Source organism: Syngnathus scovelli, chromosome 19 (genome assembly GCF_024217435.2).
Source record: "Syngnathus scovelli strain Florida chromosome 19, RoL_Ssco_1.2, whole genome shotgun sequence".
NCBI lineage: Eukaryota > Metazoa > Chordata > Actinopteri > Syngnathiformes > Syngnathidae > Syngnathus > Syngnathus scovelli.
In genome coordinates this window covers 4,248,344-4,267,303 of record NC_090865.1, presented here as the reverse complement: position 1 = coordinate 4,267,303, position 18,960 = coordinate 4,248,344, and the positions used below count along the sequence as shown (strand labels likewise).

The following is an 18,960-nucleotide window of genomic DNA, read 5'->3' as shown; positions in this document are numbered from 1 at the left end:
ATCTGGTGTTTAGCCAACTCACAGCTAATCCGGTGTGAACCCAGTCGCTGGCTTGTGCTCAGCAGTTTGCAAACACACACACACATACATGCAGAGGGAGTCAGAGTTTTGGCCCTGGAGCTGGGAACATCACGCTCCAGTAATGTGATGCTGAGGCAACCGCATGGCTATGTGTCGTTAATGTAAATATGCATTTTGGGGACATGTCGGGAAATGGATGAGGTCAACTTCCCCTCACTGGTGTACATGCAAGTGGGGACGACCAGATGGTTCTAGAGGAAGTGAGGATTTAGCAGAGCCTCAGAGGGGATGGAGCTTTTTTTGGTTCCGGTCCCCCCCTTGCGGATTCCCGTCTCACCTGTGATGACTCCACACGGGGTGACATAACACATAAGCAGCTTGTTTTGTTTTAGCCCGGCCCACATTTGCGTTACCTGAGGTGACTTAAATTAAAACTATTGCTGTTTATTTGAGGCGGGTTTATTTGAAGCTGTTTATTTCAAGAATTGGAATTTGTCCTGCTGGCATTTTTTTTTTTTTTTTTGCACAAATCTGGCCTGAAGTGTTGAATTGGTTGCATTTTCAAAGAATGTGTGACTCATTAGTGTGCAGGGCAGAGCTGACCTGTTGATAGCCCTCAGTACACTGCGCTTTTCACTCTGTTTTCTCAAGAGGCCTGCTTAGATAAGACTCCTTGGGCTAGGAAAGAAACCCGCAGCCCGGGGAGACAAAAGCATAAGAAAAACAGAAAAAGTCAGGCAATGAACACAGACGTACTCGACTGTATGTGCGGGTGACGAACACAAACAGCCCTTATTTCTGTCTTCCCTCTGATTTTCCCTCTTCTCGAAAATCCCCCCCTAGGCTACAACAATATTATGAAATCATTTTTTTTTTTACGTCTGGTCAGTCCAGGCCAGCTTCATCTGCTCCAATATAATGTTCACTTATGTAAATGTAACGGCTGCCGTTAAAACTGTTCAATTTTGTCCGCTTGGCCGAGGTTTTTTTTTTTCCTGCACATACTGTAAAGCTTCGTGTCACTGACTCAGTGTTGTATAACAAACAAATCTGCGCGCTCTTTGATGGAAGAGGCTCACATAACCGACTCCAGGCAGGGGCTACATTCATGCTTGTCTGCGTCGTAACAAAGCGAAATATATTGGAAAAAAAATACACAATACACTGACACATTGTTATTGAAGGTTAGCTGGGCCGTCAGACATTGTGAATCTTAGTGTCACAATAATACCGCGAAATCAGAGGTACCCTTCCGGTAAATCTCTTATAAAAGATTCTATTTCTTATATATGAGGCACTTTTCGACCTCAATTTAAAAACACAATTTTTTTTTCTTTGTGTTGGTTCTTGGAATTTCAGACTGGAATGCGTATGCTACAATAGTATGAAAATAGTTATGATAATTATAAGGGGCATTTTCAAAAACACACATATACACCCCCCCCCCCACCACCACCACCCTCCACTCGTGTCATTGAAGCGGCGCCGCTACATTGCAGCCTCAAGATGTGCCCGACGCTCAGACGCTAATCAATGCAATGCACCCTGGGCATTGCTATGGAATGACCTGTGCATGGCGGCACTGTCACATACACACACACAGTCACACACACACACCTCCTTAGACAACTGAATGATTACGCATCATAACACTGCTGAAATGCCCCATGGGTTGACACTGGCTGTCCGGTCGAATCATGTTCTCCTTGCTTAGCCCGGCCCAGTCGTGTGTGTTTGTCTGCTCCCAATTGTTTACATGCTCTGGGTTCATGGCGATATTGCTGTTATCGTGTAACCCTCACAGCGACGTCATTTGTCACTCTATGTAACATGTTAAGTGAAGACAAAAAGCTGAAGGCAAAGGGAGGAGGGGGGGAGTGTGTCATGCATTTTCAGGTTGTGTCTATTTCTTTTGATTCATTTTCTAGATAGAAACGGGTCACAGTAAGTCAAAATTAACGTTTATTGTCATGAACAAATGTTTCACGTCCACATTTAAACAATAGATAGCGTTCGCACTTGATAAAATAAATGGGTGCTATAGCGAAAGCAGAATATTTAAACACAAACGGATGAACAACACGTGTAGCTCAATGTCCATTGAATTAAAACAAAAAAATATGGCATACATTCATTAGGTTTTCATAATGTACAGCAATATAGATAGCTAGTTTACTCATAAAATAAATAAATACCGTATTTTCCGCACTATAAGGCGCACCTAAAAACCTCTCTCTATATATACATGGACCAATATTGAGCCACTACGGCAGGCGTGTCTAAATATATTAACTTAGATATGGAAAAATTTTTAAAATGGGCCATTCATTGAAGGTGCGCCTTATAATCCGGTGCGCCTTATAGTGCGGAAAATACGGTGCAAGCTAATTTGCTGATTTTGCGGCAAACTGAAACGAATGAATGACATTTTAATTCATTTCAATGGGTAAAGACGATTTAAGATGAGCACAGTTTTAATAAAACAACATTTATTCTGTAAGAAGATGATTCCATTCCAACCTAAATTCACTTTGAGACAGTTTTGTTTTTCTTTGTCCCTTAAGTTTGCTTTTTCAGGCTCCAAAACTCATTGCTGTCACCAAACTGACAAAATAGTTCATTTTTTATTTGCCTTGAGTAGTAAAAAAAATTACTTCCATGACTCCTTAGTAACAAACTCGTACATTTTGCTCCTTTCCAAGCTGTACATCCCCCCAGATGGATGTCTTTGAACCCAAGGCACTTCACTTTCATGCCCACATTCTAAACTGCTCCACCAAAGTTGTCCTGTGGAAAAAAAAAACCCTCCACTGGCAGACTCTTGGCCTTAAAGCTGATGATATATTGCGGTTCCGAATGCAAATAAAGTCTCGGCAAACAGCCTGAAATATCCTAACAAACACTTATATTCTCAAAGTCCTGCAGAGGAGATCAAGCTGGTCCTGATCCAAGAGTATCCCTCATGGCCCCAGAAGTTCTTAAAGATGTGTGCAGCAAAACCACACTGTTGTTTGGGATGGCACGAAAGAGTCTGGGGGTTTAACGTAGCTACTAGTTTTGCGTGTTATAGGAGAAGACAAAAGACGTGAGAATGTACCCTGTTGTTATGTCGGGGGGAAGCATATAGAATGCGTGCTGATAGATATTTGCCAGATGGAAGTCGACAAAGTTCCCTCTGTGCTATTTTGGGAGATGGAGAGGGAAATGGTCGGACTTGGCAACTCTTCTTATGTATATTGCAAGTGTACATATAGGGGAGGGAAAGGGTCTGGCACATGTTTAGTGCGGTGACCTACTTTTTTGCATCTGGACCCGATCACCCCCCATTTCCCGAAGCCAACGTATACGGCTCTATCTGTCTCAATCGGCGAGGGCTTTGAAAATTTGGCCGGTCCAGAGTTTGCGAGCGTAATCAAGCGGCAGGAAGCGTGCCACCGTCTGTATACGCGACTTAAGTAAATAGACGAGAGCGCCGGCTTGATCCGGTCGCAAAAGAAACGGTTGTTTGAATTCGAGACGATTTTTACCACTCCAAGATCTTTGTGTAAATGCTGAGACGGGCAAAAAAACAACACCACGGAGATATAGTTAAGTTCTGCCATCGTGATTTCCAGGACAGACATCGGCAGCAAATACCTCCATTAGAAGCTGTCATTTAGTTGACAGATGCAATTTGAAGGTCTTGACTGGACCGCTAAAGGTAGAGAGGATTTTCGTTTTATCTGCGGTCATCTGTTCAATCTGAGCAAAACACTCGCTCTAATGCGTCTGGAGACTCAACACGGGGGTCCGTCCTCTGTAGATGAAGCCAGAGGTTGAGCAGCTCACAATAAATCAGGAGAGCTTTAGAGGAGAAAACTAAATTAACCCCGTAAGGCCCGGCCGGACCAGCTTCCATTTTTCCACATCGCTGACCCTACCGGGAGATTCTGACCCTGGGTAGATTCAAGCAAACCTTCTAATATGCTTTGCTTCTATTCCTGACTCCCTCCGGGGTTTGCTGATGTTCACCTTGGGGAAAAAAAGGACATTGTTAGTGTGACTGAGCTACGTTGCATTAAAGACTAACTTCCACTGCCACACAATGTCCCCCGAGAGCCGCGCTCCCGTTAGTCTGATCTATCTTCCTGGCTATTGGAATTGATCCTCGTTTAGTGTCGTCGGGGAGCGATGATCACACGGAGCGAGGTAGACGCACGGTTCCTCTTAGCACACAAGTCCCTGTGACTGCTGAAGTACACCCTGTTCCTCTTCTGCCGCACTGCAGAGCCTCTCACTCGCCGACGCTTCAGCCCTCGGCTAACCTTCCTTCTCTGCCTCCATCATTTTTTTTTTTCTTCTAGCGCAGACTGATAAGTAAGCATGCCGGAGACGACTAATCCTCCTACAGGGGAGAGACGATTCGGGCGGTACGATGCCGATCGTGCAAAACCGGCAAGGGAGGGAGCGAGGATGAGAGAGGGAGGCAAGTGAGGTGACGACTGAAAGAATCCAGAACGCAGAAGGGGATTTGAGGTTACATATTTCGGATCGCTCGCTATTGTCTTGCCGTTAATTTGATCAAGCAATCGACGCGTCCTCTTCGTCATTCTCTCTCTCTCGCTCGCTCGCTCTCTCTCGAAGTCGCTCACTCTCTTCCGCTCTTCGCTCGTCTGGCGGAGGCTGATGTAGGTCAGTGCGTCTGGAGCCTGTCTGGAGCTGCAGAGGGGTCTCCGAGCTCCACGGCGGAGCCTCATCGACCCCCGCTAGCGGCTGGGCGAGCTGAGGACACCGCTCGCTCCCTGGGCTACGTGAGGACACGCTCGGCATTCCTCTGACCTGACTTGCCCGGAGGATGCTATGCTTATAAAAAGGGGAGGAGGAACAGGGGGTAGAAGGGGGGTGCAAGGTTATACCGGGGTGGTCTTAGTCAACGTATGTTGTTTGCATGTGGCTCTGAAATTTAAAATAAGGTCGCGGGAGACAAAAGGTAAAAATGCAGAGAGGGAGATTGCGGCGAGTTAGGCGATGCAGTCCTTGCTGATGTGCAGGAATGGATTTTTGTTTTTTTTTTTATTGGTGGGGGGGTCATGCAGTCGTCCCAGTGCCTAACTTATTCCTGATTCTCGTTGTCTCTTCCCCAGACATCGCCGAAATAAAAGCGACTCCCGCAAATCCTTTATCCGTCGCGCACAAGAGAAAACAAAATCTTCGGTTTTGTGGTATCTTCATCCATATGCTACTCCGTGCATCTTTTTTGTTCCATATGGCTCCAACTCCAAGCAGTCGGTGCGATTCCAAGTATCCGTCCTGTATCCGTCCGTTGTATGTCGACTGTTGGGTGTCGAAATTTGCAAAAGAACCAAATGCGCTGTTGACGACTTGCGCATCCACCGAAATGGCTCTCCCCCCCTCCTTCGTGCTCCCAGTCGATGCTCCTTCCTGGTCCTCTGGCTTTTTACACAATGCAAAAAAAAATTGTTGTATCAGAGTGTCTGAAAGTACTGCGAGACTGCTGGAGTGGATGGTTGTGTCGGTGTGTGTGTATGCGTGCCCTCCTGATTTGACTGTCTCATGTCTGAGTTGTGCAGCGGTAGACTGGCACTTCACTGGCTTGCATGACTTTGTGCGTCATTTTATGTATGTGCGTTTTTGGGGTGCAACCATGACAGTCAACTGATCTGACTTGACTTCTCCCAATGACGTCATTGAGCATATGAATCATTATTGTCCATTTTTTGGAAGACTGGAAGTTATGCTAAGTGCAACCATAAGAATGCAGGAAACTGTTGAGGTCTGACCCAAAAAAAAAAAAAAAACAAAGTTGAACTTTTTGCCCACTTGGAATGAGTCACTTGGCCCTGTCTATATTTTTTTTATTTGCAGCCTTCTCAGAATTCAAATTTGGACAATAATATTAGTGTTTTCCGGACTATAAGGCGCACCGGACTATAAGGCGCACATTCAATGAATGGCCCCTTTGAAAACTTTGTCCTTATATAAGGCGCACCGGACTATAAGGCGCACCATGAATGCATCATGTCAGATTTTTAATCCAAATCAAATCATTCTCCATTTTATCTTTTTTATTTCAACTTCAGATGCATCAAATTACTTTATAATCACAAAATAATGATCCATAGTCGTTTTGATTCATAGTCTTCAGCGGGCCACTTATGATTGATTTCATGACACAATGCTTCGGGCTAGTTTAAATTTAGGAATTTGGTCCATATATAAGGCGCACCGGACTATGAGGCGCACTGTCGGCTTTTTAGAAAATTTTAGGTTTTTAGGTGTGCCTTATAGTCCGGAAAATACGGTAGCTCTAGCACACTCAACAAATACTTCTGACCACACCATGATAAAAGCAAGGCCAAATTGAAGATATTACCAGAAAAACTGCCTGAAGTACAGTATGGCCCAAAAAAAAAAAAGTTTTAGTGTTATGTAAGGGCTGACAGCATTAGGTGGGTGCAATGGAGCGCCAGCCACCTGCCCTGTCTGACACATCCACACACAAACACTCGACGGACAACGTGACCCGAGGATGAGTCACAAAGAGAGAAAACGTGCGCATATGCAAATCACTGCTTAGTCTTCACTTTCTCTATTTGACCGCAGGGTGGAAGGGACTTCCCGCTGGTTTTGAAAACTTCCAATTCTTGGAAAGGCTCCAATTCAGTTCGAGCAAACGCACACGCACGTTTACACTCGGGGGCGTGCACACAAAGGCCTCATTGTGTTTGACCCGCAGATGACGAGCAGGCAGGTCAAACTGTCGCGTCATTCCGAGGCAGCTGAAAAGGCCGGCGAGAGTGCTGTAATGAATACCTACGTTTGACTGCGCCGGGAGAAAGGCGCACTTTACCCTCGCTCGCGTTGTCTTTTAGGGCCAATCTACGACAGGCGTCGTAAATCTGTCGGTGTAGAAACACACACAGTCACATGACTTCATTCGGGCTATACCAATACAGAAATCTAAAGATTTTACTTATCAAGGTTTTGATGTAACATTCTAATTTCAATCAGTAATTTCCTTTTTTTTATGTTTAAGCACATTTTTGTCATAATTATCAGTGTGTACAATCTTTTAATAAACTATTTTAGAAGCACATTCTTTTGGTATTTTTGGAGGCTCTCCCTTTAATTCCCAGAAGTATATACACAACATGAGTTTTGGAAAAGCATCCCACCATAAACAGCATTTTATGAAGTCATTGTTGAAGTCTCCTTTCTCCCGCTTGCACTCTCTCATCATGACACTATCCCTGCAGGCGTCAACAGAGCCGAGACAAAGTGTCGGTGTATTTGGGGTAAACACACGGATCCTGCAGTTCTGAAGAAGGCGCGGCCATCGGTCGTCTGCCGGCGACATACTGGAAACGACCTGACAGCTGCAGCTCGCACAACCAGATAAGATTACAGGTAGACTCGCTTTACCTGTTGAAACGCACACGCGGTGTGGGTGTTTGCGAGGCGTCCCCCCCGAGGAGTTCTGTACACACTGGGATGATAAATATGGATGCAGGTGCGTGTTTAGAATGTTTGGACTAAAGAATGAGCTTATTATTATTCAAATCATTGACTAAAAACATATTTGTCCAAGTTATTACTAATTTACTGTCAGGAAAAAAATAGCTAGTTAAAAATTAGTTTGTGTAGATTCTTAATCACTTATCGAGCACAGTGAGTACAAATGGGCTCACAATCAAGTAATATATTTTTAAATAATTATGCAAAGGACATTTTTGGGGTAGTGCTTTGCTAAAAACAGATGACATCATTGCTAATAGATGTCAAAGAATGACAGCAAAGCACATTTGCCTGTGAAATAACTTAAGTCAGTCCAAAAATCCACAAGCACAAAACAGCGATTAGGTGAGTTTGCATTGCTGGTGTGAATATTTTTCTTTATATATGCTGATAGCAAAATCTGCTCAAAAATACTCCTAAAATATCTCGATGTGTTGATAAATGCGTTTATATCGCCAATCTATGCAGTTCCCAGTCAACCATCGCAGAGCATGACATCATCTGGTTTAACAACAGGCAGCTTTGCAGAACGACTGTACTGTACACACACACACACACTACACACACACACACACTCAGCTCCTTTTGGCTCTAGCCTGACATCTAGTGACACCGACTGTAACGTGATCCTACATGACATGAACATGTGAACATAATGGAACTGGAAGCTTGCGATGGGGGAGCAATCAGTGTTTTTATTTCTTCAACGTACGATTTAGATGAACATGTTTGGCCGTCTTGGTGTTCTCAACTACAGATTGAAACCATTTTAAGTGTAAACACAGATTCCTATTTACAGTACTTGTGATGTAATGCTATGTGATGTATGATACCAGGACTGGGCGAATTTCTGAGTGAGTCCCACTCACAGCATTTCATTGCCTCACTGTTGCACATAGTTTTTATTTGAACAGCAGCAATGAGTAAAAAAGAGAAGCCCACTGAGCTCCAATAAATACGCTAAGTTTGTCTCCCCTCTCGAGTCTGACAGGAATGAGGTCAGACACACCGATCCTCATTGCACATTATTATTATTATTATTGCCCGTGTCTTTTTGGCCCAGCCAATGGGGAGGCGAGAGGCGCGGCCAAAGTGAATAACCGGGGATGGAGATAGGCGGCGATTGGCCGCTGTGCCTCGCAGTGAAGCTATAAAAGTGCGCAGGGGTCGTTGTTGTGTTTACAGTAACGTTGACAGAGCGCGCAGGAAAACGGGGAGACTATGAGAAAGCGCAGCTGCAACATTCAACCACATGGTTCCTCAAGCGCACACACAAGCCGCGCCGCTGACGTCCACTTAAAGGACTTGCACTGGTGCCGTCCACAGCGACGTGGTCTCAGTCCAGTGGGTCGTGTTTTCAGCCGCACGGGCAGTTGAAAAGTTGCCACTTGGAGCGTTTTTGTTTTATTTTTATTTTTGTAAATCGAACCAAAAAAGGTTCCAAGATTGAAGAGAGACTTGGGAACTTTTTTTGTTGTGAGGTTTATCAGGCAGCGTGATAGGAACAAGTGGGACGTATTGTTGAGAAGCGGTGGTGTTTTTACGCACTTTTTACGCACAGTAAGGATGGTGCAGCAGCAGCAGCACATGAGCGCTCACGCTCTTTCCCCAGCCGGGGACTCCACGGACAGCGGGGAGATGGACTCGGAAATGGATGCGTCTCCCACCCCGGCGGAGCGGAGCGACTTGGCCTGGTGCAAAACCCCGACGGGCCATATCAAGAGACCCATGAACGCATTCATGGTGTGGTCGCAGATCGAAAGGAGAAAGATCATGGAGCAGTCTCCGGACATGCACAACGCGGAGATCTCCAAGCGGCTCGGCAAGCGGTGGAAGCTGCTCAAAGACGCGGACAAGATCCCCTTCATCCGGGAGGCGGAGCGGCTGCGGCTCAAACACATGGCCGACTACCCAGACTACAAGTACCGGCCCAGGAAGAAGGTCAAGTCGGGCAGCGGGGCAAGTAAGCAGCAGGCGGAGCGCGCGGAAAAGAGCTCGGAGCGCAGCAGCAAAGCCAAAAGAAGCCCCGCAGCCAAAGCGGCGAGCCGGGCGCACAAGCACGTAGCCAGCAAGTCCACCAGCCCCCCGGGTCTGGATGGCGCGTCACCCAGTGGCGACCACCAGACCCTCTTCAAATCCAGGTCAGTGTCTGGGGCCAGACAGATCCCCGACAAGCGCACCGGGGAAGCGAGGCGCAGCTTCGCGTTTGCGGGGGCAGGGAGCTTAGAGAGCGGACCTCCCTCCGTGGGAGTCCCGGCAAGTCCCACCCTGAGCAGCTCAGCCGAGTCCAGCGACCCGCTGAGCCTGTACGAGGAGCACAGCCCCGGGGGGAGCGATTCGTCCCCCACCGCGCGCCTCAGGTACTCTCGCGCGTCCTCCCCCACGCCGTCTGCCTCTCACTCCTCGTCAGTCTCCTCCTCGGATGAGGAATTGGAAGACGAGCGACTCGACTTAAACCCGAGCCCCGGCTATGAGAGCATGTCTCTGGGTTGCATGGGCTTCTCTGACGCAGAACTGGACCGGGACTTGGACTGGAGCTTTGGGGAGTGCGGCGCCGGCTCGCACTTTGACTTCCCAGACTACTGCACTCGGGAGGTGAGCGAAATGATCTCAGGAGACTGGCTGGAGTCCACCATCTCCAACCTGGTGTTCACCTACTGAAGCTACAGCCGAGCCGAGGAGAACCGTGACGAACCCTCCCGAGTTTTGAACTCTACGACCCCCATTCCTCCTCCTCCTCCCTCCCGGAGCCATTTTCACGGAATAGAGTGGAAAGAGGAGACAGCCCGTGTGCGCGCTATTCACAGACTGTGCGTCTGCCGGGTGCGCGCGCGCAGGCGGGCGGGGGAAAAAATGCTTAGTTTGCATTTGGACAGAGTGGAGGAGTGAATGTAAGCAGAAAGAAGTGAAAGTGACTTCGAAACTAATCCCCGACAGGATGACAAGTGACACTAAAATGAGTGTTATTTGGGGAAAGAGACACTTCAGGTGTGTTTTTTTTTGTCCGTCCCCCTCCAAAAAAGTAGTTCCAGTATCAACACGCATGCTCTCCAGAATGAGGAGGATTTAGCTGTTGTTAAATGTTCATTGCTGCGTAATGACGCAACGTGTGAGACCTTCGGTTGGACACAATTCACGATCACCAGCTTTTTTTCCAACGGCAGGACTTTTAAAAAAAAAAAAAATTCAGACTTCAGAAAACCTTTCTTAAAACACTCAGTGCACAATTCAGGACCAACGCCCCCCATCCCCATCCCAGTCTGCATCCTTTCTGCCTAGTGCTTCAAGTTTCTAGTTCCTCTGTGTCAAGATGACTTTTTTTATATCGATGTGTTTCTACCGGCCAAAATTTTTTTATACATAGAAAGTCTGGTCTCGTTTGTGCGCGTGCGTGTGTGCGCGCGCGCGCGCGCGCCTGTGTGTGCACATACACTTTGTCTGTATCCAGCGCGGAAGGGCTAGAAGTGTCTCTTATTTAAAGTGTCTGACCTCTCTCACTTTCTGAGTGCGTCACGATTTTTTTACTTGTATTTTTGTACAAAATCTATCGGAAGTCGAAAGGGGGTGGGGGGCGTGGCTATTGAGGGAGCGAGGCAGTGATGTGGAGGTAGCCTCCAAAAAATGTTTTGGATCTACATTTCATGTGCAAAAGAACCTGGGGGGCGGGGCTGGCACAATCTGACCTCACACCGTGTTTACAATATTTACCCACATGCTTCTTAATGGCACAGTGACTCCAGTTTCACCAGCCAAGTAAATAAAACACCACTGCTGCAGGCTCCCGAGCAGCCTGAGTGGTGAGTGTCTTACTCCAGTACACATCCTAGACTTTGTAAGGACTGAAAGATCCCAGAGTGTCACTGTTTAGATAGAGCTAATACCTCTGTGTGCTTTTCTTCTAATTCTTCTTCTTCTTGTTCTTCTGCTCTTACTTTCCGAGATAAGTTTTATTTGAACCACTGGATGGAATTTCACTCACATTCCACTTTGCCTAGACTTTGGAGGGAAGAAGGTGTATGAAGTGCTTCATCTGTTTCTCGCGCAAACCGCATCCAAAATAGTATTTAACCTTTCTGTACCTGTTGGCTACGTATAGCAAAAGGCTAATTGTTTTTTCCTATATTATGGCATGGCAAATAGCATTTGTATTTCAGATTCAGGTATATGTAGCTATAGCTGTTGTGTTTAAGATTTTTAAAAGAATAATAACATGAAGATATTTATGTAAACTGACTGTATTATAAGCAAAGATTGTGTGTTTTATGTATGATGATCAACGACAGGCACTAGGACAGCCATCTTTTGGACACGTTCAAGATGATTGTGGTCCAGGAGTTTCTCTTTTTTCCAAGACATTTTTCTATTTTTTTTTTTTTGGTTTTGTTGTTGTTGTTTTATTTTTTTTTTCATTTGTGCAATATGCTGTGTATGACCATGTCGTGTCCGATCATGCCAATATTGATTTTGTTGTTTATTACAAGGAAGAAAAAAAAAAAAAAAACAGCCAATGTTTTGGGTCAATCACTGCCTCTCAGACCTCTGTACAGATTGTCGTTTTTATTTGTATTTCTTTTCCTCCGAGAAGGAAATAAAATCAGCTGGAACTGAAAAGTGCAACATGACTATTCTTGTCATTCTTTCATACTACATCACATTCCACGACTTCCCCCGCTCGGTCCGATCGTGACTACGCGGGCTCGTTTGCGCTGCTCGGCCGGATCAGACTGTGAATCGATAGGTGGCCGGCGAATCAATAGGAGTGGTCTCATTCACCCTCTCCCGTCTCGTACTACACGTGCAGAAAACGTGGCTGCCATGGTAACACTGTATCCAAGAGCAAACCAGAGAGGCTGCAATCCTCTCGGGACCAGTGTGCCATTGTGTGTGTATGTGCGTGTGTAATAAGGGACGCAGACTGATCCATTGGTGGGGGGTAGGCAGACATTTCTGGAAGGCATGACTGGAATAAAAGAGGAGAATGAGGTGAGTGTGTGCACATTGAGAGGAGGAGGGGGGGGGGGGGGGGGGGGCAGAGGGTGTTTGTCTGTCCTGGTGCTCGTGCCGGAGTCTGCTCCCAAATCCAATTAATTCCTTCTGGATGCATTCATTTGTCTGCTACATATGACGAGAAAGAACGAGACCCCTTAGGTGCAGTATTTAGCGTGTATCAATTTACGCCCTGGTCCACAAGGACAATGGTAATTATTTCCATCTCGCCCTTGTGTGTGTTGTGAGTGCCGGGACATCTAATGAGAAAGATAAGGCGAGGTGAACATACCAAAGATCACTGGGATGTCTTCAATAAGCTTGACATCAGACGAGAGGTGACGTACTCGGATCTGATGGAGCCCCGTATATGCGTGTCAACAAAATCGCCTTAAGGGGACGAGCCAAGATGCCACGGTTCACCTTCATTGGCTTACTTTTATTTTTATCCTTTTTGAGGCTGAAGAATACCAACACAGTTTGACAGCAATTGGAAATTAGATCCATGATGTCATCACCGGCCCGTTTATTAGCTGCAGCTGCACAATGCAATGTACCTCATATTGCGGCCACTGAGTATTTGTAATTTTTTCCCCTCAATAACAACTCGGGTGTTCCGTTCCAGTAAAGTTGACTTGTTCAGGACCACAGTGGCAGATTTTACATTAAAGGACAATGTTTTATTTGAAAAGAACCCTGAGTGTTTTGTGCTTTGACTAAAAGGGATTTAGCTGTGCTTAATTGCATCGCCTCTGCATATATTTCTATTCTAGATTTCCTTGAAGCTGCCGTTGAACGTGACTAATTGCAATGAGTCAAGCTTCTGAGAACATTTCATGTGGATTGGACTCTTTGGTGCCAGAACATGTGACCTGTTCTTTTTTTTTCGCCCTTCTCATTACAACTGTTTGTGAATCACCTTTCTGTCTCGTTCCGCTAGCAAGATAAATTTTAATTAATCATCTCGTACATTATTGCATAATCAGCAAATTTACCACAAAGACAATATAAGCTGTATTTTATGTTCACATTACGTAACAGTTGTCTATTATTAATGTGCTGTTCAAATGACTTTACCCCCCTCAATCCAGTTTTGATTATCCATTCAGTTAATTCTTAGTAAGCCTTTCGAGTTGCAAAACATAAGTTGGCAAGTTGAAGCTGGCTTGACCCTGATAAAAATCTTCCAATGTAATGCAGCTTCTTTACAATCAAAGTGCAATGCTATAACCTGCATATGTGAGATGAGATAAAGTGAAAAACACATTACTCCTCAGCCCCCATGAAGATATTACAGGACAAAAATATTGCCAGGCAAAGGGTATAAAAATATCACTAAGTCAACATAAACACACTTTAAAAACCAGAAAGGCAATTGGAGTCCTTGCAACAATGACACTATAGGAACTTTTGAAGCACATACATCGAAAGATGTTGTGATGGCGTGCAGTCCAACTTTGAGATGCCGCCGGCTGGATTTCCACAAAATGTCATTGTAGTAAACAGAAACGAGATAAGAGCAGAAGAAGTTCAAATGGAATATTGATACCGAAATAAAACGCCCCGCTTCCTCTCCCCTGACATATGTTTACGCCTCAAATCCTTTTGGTTTTGAACCGGCATTCAGAAACGCATCCAATATTCAGATGCAAAAAAAAAAAATGTCTGTTGTTGACTTTGCTCCAGGAACTCTAGGGTTAGGGTTTCAAAGTAGGGTTTCTTACTAGAGTTAGGGTTTCAAAGTAGGGTTTAAAACTAGGGTTACAATTTCAAAGTAGGGTGTCATACTTATGTTAGGGTTTCAAAGTAGGGTTTAAAGCTAGGGTTAGGGCTTCAAAGTAGGGTTTCATACTAGAGTTAGGGTTTTAAAATGAGGTTTAAAGCTAGGGTTAGGGTTTCAAACATGGGTTTAAAGCTATGGTAGGGTTTCAAACTAGGGTTCATACTAGAGTTAGGGTTTCCAACTAGGGTTTAAATCACAGGTGTCAAACTCAAGGCACGGGGGCCAGATACGGCCCGCCACATCATTTTATGTTGCCCGCGAAGACAAATTTTGCATCAAATTCATGTGTCATTACTAGAATTGCAAATTGTCTTCACTTTTAATATCTTATTTTTTTTATATTTGACCAGTTTTTACTCGTCTGATTTGAAAACGAGGTGCTCATACATTTATTTGGGTTGACAGTCATAATGGCCCTCCGAAAGAACCCATGACTACAATGCGGCCCGTGAAAAAAATGAGTTTGACACCCCTGCTCTAAGAATTCTGGGATGTGATATAATCGGTGACTGAAACAGCTCCACACAAAACACTGATTGCACTTTGTTGACTTACCATGGCTGATAGGAGCTGGGCCGGGCCTCGGTACAATCCAATAGTGGACAGTTAGTGTGAGGTTAAATGGTGTCTGGGAATGGACAGGAGGGGGAGGGGGGGTGTTGCCCCTTCAGGCTCTTTGATGGGATAAACAAAGTAGCGCCCTCATTAAAGCTCAATCGGTAGATAAACTGTGGACTGGCACTTAATGATTTGAAAACATGGCTGTGAAATATCGAAGACTTGAGTTTACATTTTTGCAGAAAGTATTTCTATAAAAGTAAACACAGCTTCGATGGCCTTGCTTCCTGTCACTTTGTCGCCAAGTTGCCAAAGCGGAAGAAAAACAACCCTCGGTCCGATGTCAAATAAAATATTGTGACTATTACGGTGATATCTTCTCAAATGTAAACACCATTGTTGTTCATTTGTTTTTTGGGTGACACAGATGCCAACACAAGTGTGGAGTCATGCACCGCTGTAAATAGCCTCAGTGCTTCACAACAAGCACAGATGGAGACTATTAGGCGCATGAAAAGATCGGACAAGTCCACCTACACTCAGACTTTGGAGTCATTTCGACACCATGGCACACTGTGTACTGCACGCGGCGAACTCATTGTCGAGCATTGTGCTCCAACCGCCCGTGAGTCATCGTGGTAGGTGTTGTCGTACGCCTGAAAGCCTCCAAACAAGTTCTGAGAACACGGAGGCTTGGATCAAAATTTCTAAAAGGCTGTCATGGCACTGTTGAGGCAGTTTTGTGCACAACGGAACAGCCAAAGCGTCGTTGTGTAAGCTGAAAGAACCTAAAAATAGAGCGCGGGGCCTATTGAACAATCTTATCATGCAGCTAACACAAAATGGTTCTTCAAGTAGGGATGTTTTTTTTTCTTTCCCATGGAGCTGAAAGAGAGAGCCGAGCTGCTCGGGCAGTTGCAGACGGCGACCTACATGCAGCCCGCAGTGCTAAAATTAAAATGCGTCAGCGTTGCTGTGACACAACCTAAATTACATCATCTCCACGGACAGTTGTCATCATTTGAACACTCTGCTTCCGCTGAGCTGAAGCTAGCACAGAAGAACGGAAGTCATTAGAAATGTAGTGTAAATGGGGGGGAAAAAAGCAAGGTGCAAATGCCACAATTCTTCCAGGTCGCAGTTCCTACAGCGCCGCAACTTCTCACTAATCATGGCTAACATCTGTTGAATAAATTGACACACTTTTTTAACACTCACACTTCCCAGATGCGTCACAAAGTTTAATGATCGCCTGATATTTCTCGTTTTGTGGATTTAAATGGATCTGATTTCAGTTCCTGTGGCGGAGCTAGAGGGGGGGCTGCAAGGGCATTGCCCTCCCCTAAAATATGCTTGGGCTGGACCAGTTACATAACGTCTGGGTATTTCCAGATTTTTTTCTGGGAATTCCACATTCCCATCCAACGTCTAAAAATAACAATCTTTATAAAATGCTTTTTATTGTGTAGAAAAAAATGGATCGTTTATTATATGAACCATGACTGGCATTTTTCTGTATTTGCATAGCCAATGTGGTTATGATTTTTTTATGAGCATCTTGTGATACTTTACAAACATCACTTATAATTTGTGGTTTGTCAAATAGACTTGTACACTATATATGAATCCATTTTTGTGTCTTTTACAGAACTACACAACTTTGCAGGAGGCCCATTCTCATGCTGAGACACGAGCAGAGTGCACCGAAGCGGACTGGAAGATGAGCAAGATAAAGTACGTTTGACTTTCTAATTACAAACATCAAATCCCTTTATAAAGTTGTGGAAAATTACATTTGGCCATCAGCCCAGTAACTTGTTCCAGCTATATGAATTATTTCTGAACGACCTTGTGAAGGATTCAGCTCAGGCCAGCGGGGTCCGCTCGTTCAAGGCAGTTTGTGAAGTTTTTAATTTGTATTTGAGCCCGGGGGGCCAAAAGCTGACGAAGTCGGGTCAGTGTAGTTAAAACAGTTGCCGGGTCAGGGGCGAGGATGTGTTTGGATTTGTAAAGCGTATGGAAATGCTGCTGTTTGGCAACTATCAAACCAAAAAGGCTGTTTTGATTTTTTTTTTTTTTTTTTTTTTTTGGGGGGGCTACTGCTGCCTGAGTTCAAATATGGACTTTTGAAGCCTGTACAAAAAGCCCGTGGCTATGACTGACTGCCATAAGATGAAACTACTCATGATGACTCGCATGCGATTGCTCTTATTTTTTTTCATCCTTTTGTTTTCCCAAACTGGCTTATTAAGCCTGCTGTCGTGTACACCTCACTGACCCCCGCACGTAAACTTCGCTCATGACCGACTTTGTGAGCCTCCAAACTGCCCAAAGCGGCACACAAGACTTCTAATTGGACATATTTGGTAAATCCACATGAAAAGTATTTGCCAACTTTATGCAAGTTTGATGATGATCGCACATATACACAAAAAAACTATTCACAACTATAGACAACTTATAGGATTTTTTATTTTTAATGCAGAAAACCACTAAAGACAACACGGACAGTCCCAAACTACGATTTGAACCCGGAATAATCTCGACTATGAGGCAAACATGGTAAGTGCTATTTTTTGTCACCATTTATTTATCAGAGGGAATCATTTCCACAAAACCTGATTTCAGGACTCCTTGCAGTTATCACGTTGTGTTCATGCATGTGAGCTATGTTGTTGTGACATGCCTTGCCGTCCCTTCTGTGAAAAAAAAACACAAAAAACGATAGTTGCTGCTGTATCCAGACAGCATAACTAATGAGTCAGGCGCACACACACAACACAACACACACAGCATGGATACATGGGGGAGCCAGTGAGTAGGATATGATGTCACCTCCATAACCATAATTACCCGTCATAAATCATGTGGTGTGACACTCTGTCACCGAGTGAATGTGTGTCCTATGTGCCAGCCAGGGATGGCTGCACTTTACTGCTGAGTGCCACCGCACTCGCCCTCAGTGTGTGTGTGTGTGTGTGCGAGTGTTGACATTCTTCTTCACCCATCACAGCTTCCCGGATGATGCAGGAGTGTTTGTTTATGCTTGCTTTGCTATTCGTTTAGCAGCAGCGACTGTCAACGTTGCTGCTCTGACACGACGGCTTTCATCTGTTAGCGCTCATTGTAATTAAAGGCGGTCAGTGGCAAGATCACCAATAGGGGGCAGCGTGATTGGCGGATTTTTCTTTTGACCTATTAGTCGTTAATTAAGGACAGGGGCGGAGATGTTGTCATATTGATTGAAGTGAGTTGAGGAGTTTCATTTTGAATACATTATCGGCGCCATCTTGTGGCTTCTTTAGGCAATTACATAAGGCTAGTCCCGCTCTCACTGCCGCAATACGTCACGCTCGACTGCTTACATATTGTTGTAAATTCCCCTGCCGCTGCCAGGTGGATAACTTCAGTGATGGGAAACTGAACTCTCCCTCTGCGACTCTGTCACGCTACGCTTCCCCTCGGGAAACAAAGTCGACACATTCTCAAACTATAACGACGTTTTAGTATTTGAAGTAATGCTCTTGTCTTGCAATAATTCTGAATCTACCTTCCTTCATGGAGATGTTAATTTCCTGAGAGGCTGCTAACCTCAACCGAGAGAGTAAAAATGTACTATTATTACTCGCTATGAGCCCTCTGGCTACTTGTTTAATCACACTGTCTCATTTTCTCTCTCATTTGCATGTTGTTTAATGGGTTGTATGCGCGAATGTGGAGTTGTTTAAAAAAAGAAGCAATGACTGCAGCAGTGCATCACTAGCAACGCGGTCATGCATATTTATGTGAAATGGCCAAAATGTCATTTGAGGATACATTCTATTTATACCAAGACTCCAAACTTTTAACTACTGCGTTGAATAAAAGGAGATTAATAGAATTACATGAATGTCAGTTGATTTAAAAACCTTTTAAAAAATTGATCCAGATGATTACCGTGTTTTCCGCACTATAAGGCGCACCAGATTATAAGGCGCACCTTCAATGAATGGCCCATATAAAAACTTTGTCTATATATAAGGCACACCGGATTTTAAGGCGCATAGAATAAATAACTCAACCTCACACTATAGTAACACTCGAGATAGTGAAACCAA

At 44.8% G+C, this 18,960-nt stretch overlaps 1 protein-coding gene and 1 long non-coding RNA gene across 4 annotated transcripts in view; both read left to right on the top strand.

Moving 5' to 3' along the window:
- Positions 1–18,960, top strand: part of LOC125986771 (uncharacterized) — a 127,695-nt gene that overhangs the window by 50,529 nt on the left and 58,206 nt on the right. For all 3 annotated transcript variants that reach the window (XR_007487768.2, XR_007487766.2, XR_007487767.2), the window contains 3 exons: positions 7,278–7,428; positions 16,512–16,597; positions 17,349–17,425. This is a non-coding gene — a long non-coding RNA (uncharacterized lncRNA). The remainder of the gene's footprint in view (positions 1–7,277; positions 7,429–16,511; positions 16,598–17,348; positions 17,426–18,960) is intronic.
- On the top strand, positions 8,705–12,153 carry sox4a (SRY-box transcription factor 4a). The gene has a single exon (XM_049750627.2). It carries the CDS (start codon positions 9,103–9,105, stop codon positions 10,195–10,197), a length of 1,095 nt encoding a protein of 364 aa, XP_049606584.1. The 5' UTR covers positions 8,705–9,102; the 3' UTR covers positions 10,198–12,153.

Coding starts and splice junctions, on each gene's coding strand:
- sox4a (XM_049750627.2), top strand. CDS start 9,103: ATGGTGCAGCAGCAGCAGCACATGAGCGCTCACGCTCTTTCCCCAGCC.